This window comes from Malaclemys terrapin, chromosome 2 (genome assembly GCF_027887155.1).
Source record: "Malaclemys terrapin pileata isolate rMalTer1 chromosome 2, rMalTer1.hap1, whole genome shotgun sequence".
In the NCBI taxonomy this organism is placed as follows: domain Eukaryota; kingdom Metazoa; phylum Chordata; order Testudines; family Emydidae; genus Malaclemys; species Malaclemys terrapin.
This window is the reverse complement of record NC_071506.1, coordinates 273,052,944-273,066,415: the sequence shown is the minus strand read 5'-3', so window position 1 is coordinate 273,066,415 and position 13,472 is coordinate 273,052,944. Positions and strand designations below refer to the sequence as shown.

The 13,472-nt window shown below is 41.9% G+C and overlaps 1 protein-coding gene across 1 annotated transcript in view; it reads left to right on the top strand.

The window, feature by feature from the left end:
- LOC128833201 (sodium channel protein type 5 subunit alpha-like) overlaps positions 1–13,472 on the top strand; it is a 327,478-nt gene that overhangs the window by 218,462 nt on the left and 95,544 nt on the right. Inside the window, exon 18 of the mRNA XM_054021226.1 lies at positions 7,651–7,818. Coding sequence (XP_053877201.1) covers positions 7,651–7,818 — 168 coding nt within the window. The remainder of the gene's footprint in view (positions 1–7,650; positions 7,819–13,472) is intronic.

The window sequence follows — 13,472 nt, the reverse complement described above, 5'->3', positions numbered from 1 at the left end:
TAGATAGGATCTTTTCCAATACCCAAAAACTGAAAAACAATAGGACAGATTCTCAGCTGAACTGACTTCAGCAGAGCTATGACAATTTACATCAGCTGAGGATCTGGCCAGCTTTAACTGCATTGATGTTTAAGGGCCAGATTCTTATACCCTGGCTCATGCTGACTACTCGTGGAGTAAGGTACTGTTTAGTATGAGTAAGTGTATCACAATCTAGCTACAAATATCTGAATTCCCCATTGACTTTCAGGGAAAAAAAATTGTTTAGAGATGATTTGGTGACCAAATTCTGCCCTCCAATACATGCACCTATGTAATCAATGGGCCAACTTCTGTCCTTAGCTACACTGGTGTAAATCCAGAGTAAGGACTTAATTGACTTCAGCAGAGTTACTCCAAACATACACCAGTACAACAGAACACTATTGGGTGTCCTGTACATATTACCTGAGGGCAAAATTTAACCCACTGACTTTACAGATGAGTATTAATTGTGTGCTACGTAACAAGCCTACATTTGGAGCTCACCAGCATAGCTCAAAGCTGGTATCTGAGCGGCTTCTTCTGCATCGTTTAGTGATATGCTTATCTGTTTCTTTTTATAAACCATGTTCCAGCTAAAGTTGTGCATGATGTCATCTTTTTAAAAACCGAATCGCATAGAATACATGACCAGCAGTTTCTAATTATGAGTAAATTGTTCCTACTTCCTTTGGGACAGATTGTATCTGGCCTTTGCACAGATGAACAATGGGGGGTGGGGGGGAGAGTGGTATATAAGAATTGTTGAACTAGATTAGATTAGTGCTCCATCTACTCTGGTTCCCTTCTCACCAAAAGTCCCCAGTATCAGATATTTCAGACGAAGGGTACAAGAAACTCTTCAGTGATAGTTATGGGATATCCTGCCCTTAGGGAAAGTTTCCTCATAGCCCTGAACTAGCATTTTCTTATTTTTTAATATTTTATTAATATGACTTGGAATATCCTTATTCATTCATTCTGTGTGTGTGTGTGTGTGTGTGTGTGTGTAAAATGCATTTTTAAAATCCTGCTGAACTTGACCTCAAGATACCTTGTAGCAATGAGTTCCACAGATTAATTTTGGGTTGTGTAAAAAGTATTTCCTTTTACCCACTTTGAATTTGCCATCTCTCAATTTCATTTCATGTCCCCATATTCTTGCAGTGAGACACAGAGAGTTGAAGTTCCCAACCTACCTTCCCTAGACCATTCCTTATTTGGTATATTTCCTCCCTCCTTGCTTAGCCCACAGAACAGGCAGGTACAATTACCATCTAGAGGCTCATTAAAGCACTGGGACTACACCTTCTATGCTCCCCCAAAGGCACTGAGACCCTCAGAGGGGGTAGGGAGGAAGCAGATCCATGGAATCACAGTGGGAGTAAACTGCATCACTGAGGGCATAAGCTGCCCCACATAAATGGGTGTGTCAGTGAGCGAGCCTCCCCTCTGTGCTGATGTGCTTCAGGAGGTGGCGTCACACGCCCCAAGGCAGAGCTGTGCCTCAAAGCACCATGGCACCCCCAAGCTTTAACTGTCTGTTTGTGGTGTGGGAGTGAATTTGTTCTCCTGACTGCAAGATGCTAACAGCGCTGTCTTGGGGCAGCCCTTGTGTGTGCAGATGCACTTATTCAAGTGATGTGATATGAAGTGATGGATTGGGTAGTATATGAGGGAGAAGGAGGAAACCCTTCGATAACACCTGGGCAACTTAAATTTCTACCATTGGTTCCTTTTTTTCCACAATATTTTCCTTGTGGCCCATGCTGAATGAGACAATCAAACTTACTTATGGATACTGTGACGAACTGGGACTGTTCTTGCTGGGGTGTGTGAATGCTGACAGGCGAGTGTGGCTAGGATGGTCTGCATCGGGGGATGGGAGTCTGCCCGAGGGAACATACCTGAGCTTGTAACATGAGAACCCAGGAAGGGGTTGGAGGTGACTCCGGGGCCCGGGAAACTGAACAAAGGCTGTGGGAGGGGTCGCTGAAGGCAGAGTGTGGGAAGCGAGCTGGAGAGATGGCTGGGAGGCAGAGATGGCTCTGACCCCCCAAAGGGGGGTGGGCTGGGATGCCCTGGGACCCCAAGCTGGACCTAACTGAGAGGTATCCTGTTGTCTGTGCCTGCAAGACCTGTCTTGGACTGTATTCCTGTCATCCAAATAAACCTTCTGCTTTACTGGCTGGCTGAGAGTCATGGTAAATCGCAGGAAGCTGGGGGTGCAGGGCCCTGAGTCCCCCAATACTCTGTGACAGATACATTCCTTCTCCCAGATCCTCCTTGCTCATTTCCCGGGCAGTGCTTTCCTTTGCAGTTTTCATGTCCTCTCTCTGTGACAGAGCTTTGGTCTCCTTTACTTTATGTGTGTTTACGGTTTAATCCTACACTGATACAAGCCTAAGCCAGAACTTCATCTATTGTTGCTCAATGTACTGTAGATACATTTATCTGTCTGATGAAGGATATGTTCGAATGAACACAATGCACAGTGATTACTCTCTCTGTGCATTACGATTCCCCTGTGGTACGATATAATTGCTGGTTTTAATCTGCTTTTTCATATAATTTGGGAGTAGCAGCCCTGCTTTACTGATGTGATTCTTCAAGTGTGGATGGGATGGTGCTCTTATGTATACATTTAAAACCTACAGCTTCATACCAACCCTCCTTTCCTCTTATCAGTCATACTGATCCGTATCTGTTTGGTGCTGGCCATAGTGAACATCTATTAGTAGGATCTCTGGTTTATGGTTATTTTTTCTCTCCTTTTTTAACCCACATTTTTAAAAAGTGAATTTAGCCTTTCTGAAAGATGCTTGTCTGACAGCTCTCCACAGTGCAGTCTTCTATTTACTGGACTTCTACAACAGGTACGTATAGGAAGCAATGCAAACTTCCTTACACAGCAGCAGAAATGTGCACTGCTTTACTTATCCCCATAGCTAAGAGTTAGATAGATGGTAGTTTGGTTTTCGTTATCATTTAATTCTTGACCTTTCTGATGAGGAAGGGTGCCCAATTACTGGGTGCAAATTGTTGCAAAGGAATGGTGCCAATCATGGTGATTTTATGATATCCATAGCTGTCCACTTGGAACAGGGCAGACATCTCCACTATTTCACATAGCCCTGTAAACAACCATGATATAATACCTATATTTGATCACTGCTGAACTGGGCCAGGTACAATGAAGCCTCCATGTTCCATTATCGGTGTTTTTAGCCATTCAGTCCCTCCTATTATTACATTTTTCACATTCAAAGGCTGACTATTTGGAGGCCTTGCAGGTTAAAATGATCTGCCAGTCATTAAATCATTAATTACTGCCATGCTGACTTGTGTTCCTCCAGCAAAACAGTGATGTCATGTCAGCCATCCTGCATTAGCTAAAGTTGTGATGTCCTTATTGGCAGTATCCTCTTCCGACAGTAATGACATGACCATTTGACAACTTCCTACAATTATCTGGGTATTCTAATTCTTGACCATCTCAAGGGGTGCGTTGTATTCCTGAAATGCCAGCACAAACCCCATGCTCTATATAAATCCCACTTAATCTCTCAAAATAGGTCTTCAGTTAGACTTAAGTGGTATATAGGCCTGGTGCTGGCCCTTTGCACAGGGTAAATTTCACCCTCAGTGCACAGGACTTGATTAGTACTCTGCAATGTGTTCTGAGTAAAGGGCGGTTTGTAGTTGCCCTGTTCCATGGGAGTCACAAATCAGTCCCTGTTTCTGCCATGTTCCATTGGGGAAATAAACTGAGCCAACCCCTTTCCTGATCCAGTTTACATGCCTCTCCGGGTCAGCTCAGCAGTGCTGGCCTGCAAGTTTGGGCAGGGAGGCTCTGTGCACTGCCCCCTCCCCGAGTGCCGACTTTGCAGCTCCCATTGGCCGGGAAGAACGAGCAATGGGAACTGTGAGGGTGGTGCCTGCGAGTGTGAGGGCAGAGCGGGGAGCCACCCTGGCCACCCATGTGCCTAGGGGCTGCAGGATCCTGGCAGCTGCTTCCTGGGACCTGTGGTAAGCGCTGCCTGAAGCCCGCACCCCAACCCCCTGCCCCAGCCTGGAGCCCCTTCCTGCACCCCAAACCCTTCATCCCTGGCCCCACTCCAGAGCCCACACCTTCAGCTGGAGCCTGCACCCCCTCCCGCACTCTGAACCTCTCGGCCCCAGTGCAGAGCCCCCTCCAGCACACCAAACCCCTCATCCCCAGCCCCACCCTAGAGTCCACACTCCCAGCCAGAGCCCTTCCACCCCTTCTGCACCCCAACCCCCTGCCCCAGTCCAGTGAAAGTGAGGGTGGGGTACAGCGAGTGATGGAGGGAGGGGGGATGGAGTAAGCAGGGCTGGGGCCTCGGAGAAGGGACGGGGCAGGGATAGTGGTGTTCGGTTTTGTGCCATTAGAAAATTGGCAACTCTACCCTCCATCCCAACCCTACCAGCATGAAAGCATGGTGCTAGCCCATGCGGGGCCCTAAGCAGGAATATTTTGGGGTCCCCCCATACCACATAATAAAAAGCAAATAGGAGTCCCCCTTGAGCTACTCGGGACCATAAGCAATTGTTTAATTTTCTTATGCTTAGCTTTGGCCCTGCATGAAGGTTTTTGTATTGCTTTATGTTTTCACTTTATAAATGAATAAAACAACGCAATTGATAAATATTAACATATCGCATATTGCTGTGGCAACTCAGCACTTGACACAAAAAATTAAAAACAAATTACATAAACCACCCACAGTGGGGAGCTTTACTGGAGAGAAATCTACTGCTGCTCATGCCAGAAGAACAGATTGTCTAGAATCAAAACAAAACCAAAAACAGTCCCATGTTGAACAAAATAAAATAAATACACCTGGGTCTCTCTTTGGAACTGATGATGAAGCTTTGATGACCCTGCAATGTGTACTGGAAATGGGGGAGATCATGCCAAATGAGAATGGGTCTACCAGGGCCGGCATCAGTTACTTACAATACTTGAAGCTCACATCATCCCCTGATACTCAGAATGGGATTGCCAGCGATCCCCAGATTCATGGGACAGGCTGTTTTTTCCACAGGTCTTCCCCTCAAGTGTAGCTTTCAGGACAAATCAAAAAGTGCGTTGTAATGATGTTCCATCTGATGCAGTATCACAGCACAATGGAATTTTGTCCCTATGGGACAGCTTTGGCACTACACAATAACATCATCACTAGTAACTGACATCATGTCATCACATGTCATTGTGAATGTCGTGGACAGGAGGGGGTTGGGAAGAGTCCCTAGATCTTGATGCCAGCCCCGGCAGTTAGTAAATAGTGAAAAGTTTTTGATTGACTTTACCTTCGCTATGCAAGGTAATAATTACTTGACGATTCTAATGTTCTTCAGATCAACGGAGTCACACAGTTTATTCTCAGACACGTCACAATTTCTCATGTCTACGGGTGCATAACCTTTAATGTACAAATGAACTTGAGACGTCACCCAGATTACACTAAACTTTCAACATGAAACAATTGTTTCTGTTGTTCTAGTGTTATAACCAATACTCTGCCATTAAGATTACTTGGTGCTAAGTCGCATGCACATTGCATTAAAAAACCTTTTATGGCTGAGTGCCTTACTTGTGTATATTGTGCTTTGCATATTAGCCGCTCCCCTGTGTATTTTACAGTTTCTAGAGATATACTTTTAGGCATGTAACTTTCTGACTGAGACAAAACTGTAACCCAATGATTAGGGAGTGCTCTTTGGCCTTTGTGTACTGGTGCTGAGCTGTGCCTGGCAATTTTATGTAGTATATTCTTAAGCACAGGGTACAGACTTGGTCATGCATAATTTAATTTATTAAAGTTAAAATATACATTAGACCTCATGCCCTCTGAAGCAGGAAACCAGTAATTTAATTTAAAATAAATTTGCTATGAAAGCAGAAAGACATTTGAAAGGACCGATACAAACTTGACATTCTGAGAACATTTGTATGAAAAGCAATTTACTTAACCAACCACTCTCCTTTTCTCCAGTATTATTTCAGATAGTTATAGTTTTAATAAGAGATTTTTTTTTCCCCTCACACCTCTTCTGCTGCCTTCTCCAGTGAGGTAGCTGTAGAATCAAGGAAGGTGGGGTATGACTTGTGGGGAGGGAGGGGACAGAGAAACTTGTTTAAAACATTATTGTTAAAATCCAGTTACACTTGTAATTTTTTTCTCAGCATGAAAGTCCCTCTTTAAGTATTTCAGCATAAGTCTTTGAAATCATCTTGAGCTTTATTAATATTTTAGTAGCAGCGGCAGTAATGACATAAAGTATGGTAATACTTTGTTAAGCTATTGGAGTTACAGGCTAGATTCTCAGCTGCTGTAAATCAGTGGAGCTATGCTGATTTATACATATCTAGCCTTACAAATGTAGGATCCAGTCCTACAAACGCAACCAGGCATAATTCTTAGTACTCTGAGTAATATAGAATTCAGCAATAGTAATCATCACACCTGCTAATAAGTGTCAGAATTTAAGGGCACTACTTGTAGTAGTAAGAACTACGCCAAGTAGTAACTATTGGCAGAATATGGCATTGGGTTTCATTCAGAATTGGGGCTCTGATTAAGCAGTCCATCCCTGTTCTGCAAAGCATCTGAGCGTGTGTGTAACATTAAGCATTTGGTTTTACTGGGCTCCAGAATGTACTTAAATGCTTTGCTGAATAGGGGTTGACTTAGTTCATGAATTGGGGCCTATGTAGAAACAACGAGAATGGAAAGCTGGCCATAATGCGAGAAGATTATGCTTCCCCATCATCTGCTTTAAGATTGTTTTATCTTTTTCGATGTTCTGTGGGTTTCCTTCCTCTTAAATTTGTATCTTTCCTTCTTTTCATGTGGTTTTCTTTCGACCATTAAGTACAGATGTGTACAGTACTATAGGATGTTGCAGGCTTACCTACCGCCGGTGCTTATGCTAAGGCTGTCTAGCATTTTTGTCAGTAAAACTTTTGTCGGTCAAGGGTGTGAAAAAACACACCCCTGACCAACATAAGTTTCACCGCAAAAGTGCCAGTGTGGACAGCACTATGCCAACATAGCTACTGCTGCTTGTTGGGGGTGTTTTAATTATGCCGACAGGAGAGCTCTCCCCCATCTGCATAGAGCGGTCACATGGGAGACCTTACAGCATCACAGCTACAGCGGTACAGCTGTGCCCCTTTAAGGTCTGTAGTGTAGACATAGCCTAAGTACCGCTGCCTGATTTTGTGACTGCAGATTGCATCTCTCGATTATTTGGCTGAACTGAAATCACCTCTTTGTGTTGTTTTCGGTCACTGGAGACAAATTCTCTCTCAAAAAATAGAGATGAAAATGGACAAGATTGCAGGACGATTCCTCCCTCTAACAACAATGCCTGAGAAGAAGGCTACTCCCACTTTTTTTTTTTTTACAGCAAAGCATCTTAACATATACAATTGCTAAGCCTGAAAAGTTACAGCATAAGCATGTGTAATCTTGTTGCTTGCCATTTTGCCTTAAAGAGTCATCCCTCAGTAAGTATAGTTCTAGCTGAGGAGTTCTGCTTAAGAAATAAAAGCATGCTGCCAAAGAACAAGAAAATAAACATATCTAGGATTATCTCCAGCAGGAAAAACAGCTGCAACTAAAGGGGCAGCAATGCAAAAGCCCAGGAGTCCGGAGTCAGACCTCTGAGATTTGTGAAGAGTTAAGTGAGTTGTACGTGGATAAGCAATTGAAGGCTGAGCTGCCACCAGCACCACCACCACCACCACTACTCCTAGGGCAAAAAGAGGTAACAGAAACAACTTTCCTACCTGATATTGCATGCAATCAGTAGACCAAGATAATAGTGCATGCGATAGAGGTTAAGGTGGGTTTATTTGGTTTGAAAAAACAAAGAACCTCTCCAATGGCAAGGAAGAAATAATAGGTAGTAGCTTGGTAGCCTTTATAAAGGAGCAGAGGTTCTTTATAAAAACACTGAAGAACTTGGAAAATGCATTAAAAATAAAAATATTTGCAACTGGTATCCAAGTGGTATCAAGAAATGCAACCATAGAAGAAACTGTAATGTTACCATCTGTGGCTTTAGGATCTGAGGTGCGTTATTCCCTTCTGAAAAGTGACTATGTAAACAAAGAGCTGTTTCTTGGATGCAGTCAAAGCTATGTCTGCTGATTTCATTGGATTCAAATAAGTTTTTGTTCCTTTTTAGCACTGCAGAGCCAACACACAGCTATGACAATTTAAGCACCTAGTGCACAAATAATAAATAAATAGTAATCCCTCGTGTAATTCAGTTGGTGTCAGCTAAAGTATGGATTTCCAACTGCCTCTCAGACTTCTCTGGGAGGTATGCATATTATTTCATGAGTTTGGTAGAATTACTGTGGTATTGCACAAAGTTTGACAGTCAATAACAGAACAAAAATACTGACAAATTGTTTCACTACACTAGGTGACACCAGTGCTTTAAAGACCAATTATGCTGATTACCTATTTGCTTTTTTCCAAAATAATTTAACATCTGATAGATAAATCTGTAGACAGAGATTGGTGTTGTGTTCTGTTTGAAATCTGGAATTCCACATTTTGAGATGTATTATTTTTGTAGTTCTCATGTTGTTTGAAGGTAGGGACCACTAGAGTTCCGTGGGAACTGAACTGGAGGAAGGGAAAGAAGGTTGTTCAAAGAGGCATAATTTTACGGTCCATGCATGCAAAAATGACTATTCCCCACCCCCAACATAAAATACTTAGAGTCTGAACCCTGCAAAGGTCACAGGGAGGGATTTCTGTGGTATTCCAGGAAGCATGGAACATTCACTGAGCCAGTTCATCCTTTCTATACACATTGATTCCTACTTGTAATACTGTGACTAGAAAATTCACTAGCCATAAAAACATTTAAATTAGAGATATTTACACTGGTTTAGTTAGAATAATTCTCAGTTTTTCATTTGAACCCTTGTCCCCAGATTAAAAGGGCCCTGAATTTAAAAAGAGGGAGACTCAGAAACAATTGATATTCCAGCCTCAGGAAAAAATACATTCTAAAGGATGTAAGATCACAAGCTAATAAGATCTAGAGATACCATTGGCTGAAGATGTAAGTCCATCTCTGGAATTGTTTGGTCTAAGGAGTGAAGCCTTCTGCATGTCACCTAATAGTGAGGAGAACCTAATTTCAGGTTTACATTGTTAGTCTGTTGTTTTTTCTGCCCCCCCCCTCCTAAACTGTAAATTTTAAACAGAGAGAGAAACTTGCACTAAAGCAGGAAATTGGAAAATTATGTCCTTTGTTAATTTTGGAATGAAATGCTATGATTCTACAGGAATATTCTAGCTGTGATATATTCAACAACATGGTGATAAAACAATAATCCCCATTTCCTCCCTCACCTTTAAATGGGTCCCAGAATACAAATGCCATCTTCATCTAGTAAAATACAACTATTTCTATTTGTGGCTGCCCAAAAAGAGGTGGCGAAACGTGGCAGTATTCCATGGAACACTGGAAACCAAACGGAAGTTCACATCAGGCTGTGAATTCCAGCATTAAAGAGTAAAGCCCAAAGGATGCTATTTTTGAAGGTCGGAGTCTGCATGGACATTAAATGCCTAGAGTCCTACTCTTCACAAATAATCTCTGTGAGGTCTCATAGGGCAAATAAGGACAAGTTGATCTATTTGATAAATGTCCTAGGAACTTGTGAGTAGCCATATAAAGTAAATAATTGTTAGGAAGTCTCTTAACAGATTTGTTAGGCCCAAGAGAGAGGATTTTCAGTGATTCATTCGGTAAGAGGAAGTCATAAGAAGCAATGAATGTGTTGGGAATAAAACAATGTTGATGTCAGTAAAGAATAAATTATATGATTAAAAATTCATCTCATATGAACTGTCAGAGGCATTTGAGAAATAGAATCATTGATGTTGGAGATGGAAAAGACCTGTTAGGATGATCCAATTCATCTTCCCTATTGAATATTGTCCCATCTATCTTTAAATGTCTCAAGCAACTGGGATTTCACCATTTCCCAAAGAAGACTATTCCCCAGCCTAATAGATCTCATTGGCAGGAATGTTTTCCTGATAACTAGCCTAAATTTTGCCTTTCTGAATTTCATCTCATTATTCATTTCTACTATCATAAATCATTCCTCTTCTTTCATGAATTAATACTTTTTAAATTTTAGAATACGCTTATAATCTCCCCCCCGCCCATTTAGTCTACACTTAACTAAGCTACACATATTAATCCTCTTGTTTAATCATTCCTCCAACCAAGCCCTCCATCCCACTAGTCATTTTTCTTGTTTTTCTTTCAACTCCTTATTTATCTAATTTTGGTGTTGAGATACGCAGAACTAACACAGTACTCCAGGTATAGGAACCCAACATCTGCATAGAGAATAAATATTACCTCTGATGTTAAGACATGATGCTTCTGTATATGCAGTCCAAAACCACATAGGTCTTCTGCATTGCTATATCCCGCTGTAAATTCATGTCTAATTCGCTTTCCGCTGTTACTGCAGGTGTGTCTTGGAGTCACAGGGGTCCATGTTTCTCCTTTCCACTGAATGTCTGTGCTTCAGTTATCTTTTCCCTGGATGTACTGGTTTGTACTTTTCCAAGACCAGCCCTCATTTTCCATCCATGTTTCTAATCTCTCTTCCTCTGTCCTTGCTGCAGGTCTCCACTCCTCCCAGTTTAATATAATCTAGTAATTTTACTGTTCAGTCCCTCTTCTACATCATTCACAAAGATAAGACTGGACCTAACACCGATCCCTGGAGTAAACCACTATATACCTCCTCTTTCCTAGTTGCCGTTTGTCACTATCTTATGTTTATGGTCCTTCAGATATCTGTCAATTAATTTGACAGTGGTTGAATTCAAGATAATTAGAATTAATGTTAAGAGTAGACTTTCGTGTGACACTGAATCAGATGTTTTACTAAGATTCATGTGTTGTATCTGCCATTTTCCTGCCATCTACTAATTTTGTGAAATAAGACTGGGATTTCAGGATACCCATCAACTTTCAATGGGAGTTGGGCATCCTGACACCCTGGAAGAACTTGCATTTTGGCACCACAGCCGCTGCTGCCTCCCTGGGCTACCCACCCACCACCCCTGATTCCTGCTGCCTGCCCCAGCCCCCACCCCCCACCCCAGGTCATCTCTCCCTGTTTCCTGGGCCCACTGCCTCCCGGGCTCCCCCTCAAATTGCCCTGAGCTTCCTTCCGTGGCCTCCCACCCCAGGCTTGCCCCATTCCTTGTCTCTTGACTATGGTGCCCCTTGACCACAGTGCCCTGAGCAGTTGCCTTAGCTGACGCAGGCTCGTGAGACTCTGGCTGCAGGGCTGTAAAACTGCTGTGTAGTTGTTTGGGCTCTGGCGGGAGCCTGGACTCTCCTTGCCTCCTTGCTTATGGGATCCCAGAGCTCAGGCTCGAGCCCGAGAGCCTGAACATCTACACAGCCATTTTTAGCCCCACAGCCCAAGTCCTGCCAGCCAAAGTCAACTGACCCACGGCCGTGCCACAGGTCTTTTATTCCAATGTAGATATATCTCTAGTGGCCTTTAGGGGAGACCTTACACCAGTGGAAGATCTGGATAGCAGAGTTTCTGTTCTGTCAAATCTCCTCCATTCATGCCCTGCCCCTGACATGCTCTCTCTTTCTCCTTATGCCAGGGCAGCTGGCATAGGAGGTGACAGCTATCCCAGTGGTATGCCAGTAAAGAGAATTCCCCTGCCCAAAGCCATTTTACCATGCTGTGGTGCACAGTGGCCTTGATGGTCTAGAGAATCCACCCTTAAGCCTTTATAAATCTATCTACAGTCCATAGTTCCATTATCCCCTACGAGTTTACTGATTTTGTTCTCTTAATATTTATTCCATTACTTTAATAAAGATCTACAAACAAAGACTTAATGAATAGCAATTGCCGGAATCATTCTCCTTTCCTTTCTTCAAAGTGCAGGACTATATTTGCTGGTGTGTAGTCTTCTGGTCTCTTCCCACTTTTCCATGAATGTTCAGTAATGATTGTCAGTGGTATGTTAATTTTGTCAATTCCCTTTGTCCCCTAGAATGTATATTATCTGAACCTGCAGATTTATGTATATTCAGATGTTCTCAGTTTGTCTTTACTTGCACTTTAACATATATTATTTTTACAGGATCTTCCTCACTTCTTACTAGGCCAGACTTTTGTTATTTTTCATGTTGAACATAGATTTTGAAAAGGAGATAATTATCTTCATCATATTTGAGTTGTCATTAATGACATCTCCTTCATCAAATGTTACTTTGTCTCTAGAAAATATCTTTCCCTCCTTATTCATTTTAGCTAGACGAGTCAGAATTTTTCATCAAAATGATTTTTTGATGAAAAATACCATTTTGGCAATATTGAAATATTTAGAAAAGCATGTCAATTTTTGGGTCCTGGTACCAAACCGAGTCTGTTCTCGCCATCTGGCACTTTCTCTCTACTGGTAGGAAGTACATCCAAAATGGTTTCTCTTCTAGTTGAAGTTTCTACTTTTTTTTTTATCATAAAGTTGTCTTGTAGTGTATGTAACTTAGGAAGCATTTTAACAATCCATGTTTGGCTGTGTTTATAACCCAACTGGTAAATGGCCAAATAAGATCCCTCGTGAATGGGTATCCACTGGTTCTGAGTGCGCTGAAAGTTGGCCCAGCTTTTTTTTCATTCTTGTTCTCATCTAGTCTTGGTAGCCTCTAGACAGTGAGCCACTCTCATATTTTCATTCTGAATAGGGATTTTTAGAAGCTTTGCCTAATTAAGTCTGTGATTAACTTTATTTTTGCCCTCTCTCTGGAAATGATATTTTTCTGCTTTTTAATTATTTGTAACCCTTTTTCACAGGGAATTCAGAGAATTGTAAACCCTGTCCAAGACCTGTGGGTTGTTGTAATTAATTGCAGATGAATAGGTTTCGTCCCACTTTGTAAGCATTTCTGGAGTGATCAATTTGGTCCACTTTAATATAACTTTAGCTTCTGCTTTAATGTGGCTGTAGATTTTACATGGACTGTGTACATAGGAAAGCAGAAGGCTCATTTTCACATTAATAATAAGTATTAAAGTTTTAGTTGTTCTTTAACTCCATCATCATCCTCATTAAAAATATTTTGCATACACATCCCAACTTTCACCTGAGTATCTCAAAGTATTTTACAAGCATGGGTAAGTATTATTATCTCATCTTGTGGATGGACATAATAGTATTACAAACTGAGGCTCAAATAAATTCAATGGTTTATTAGAAATTACAGAGTGAGTCACTGAATGAATAACCTATGCCTCCTGACAGTTATTGTTTTGTATTATTGTATTGCCTAGTAGACCCTAGCCAGCATTGGAGTGCCATTGTGACAGGCACTATTACAACACATCATATAACACA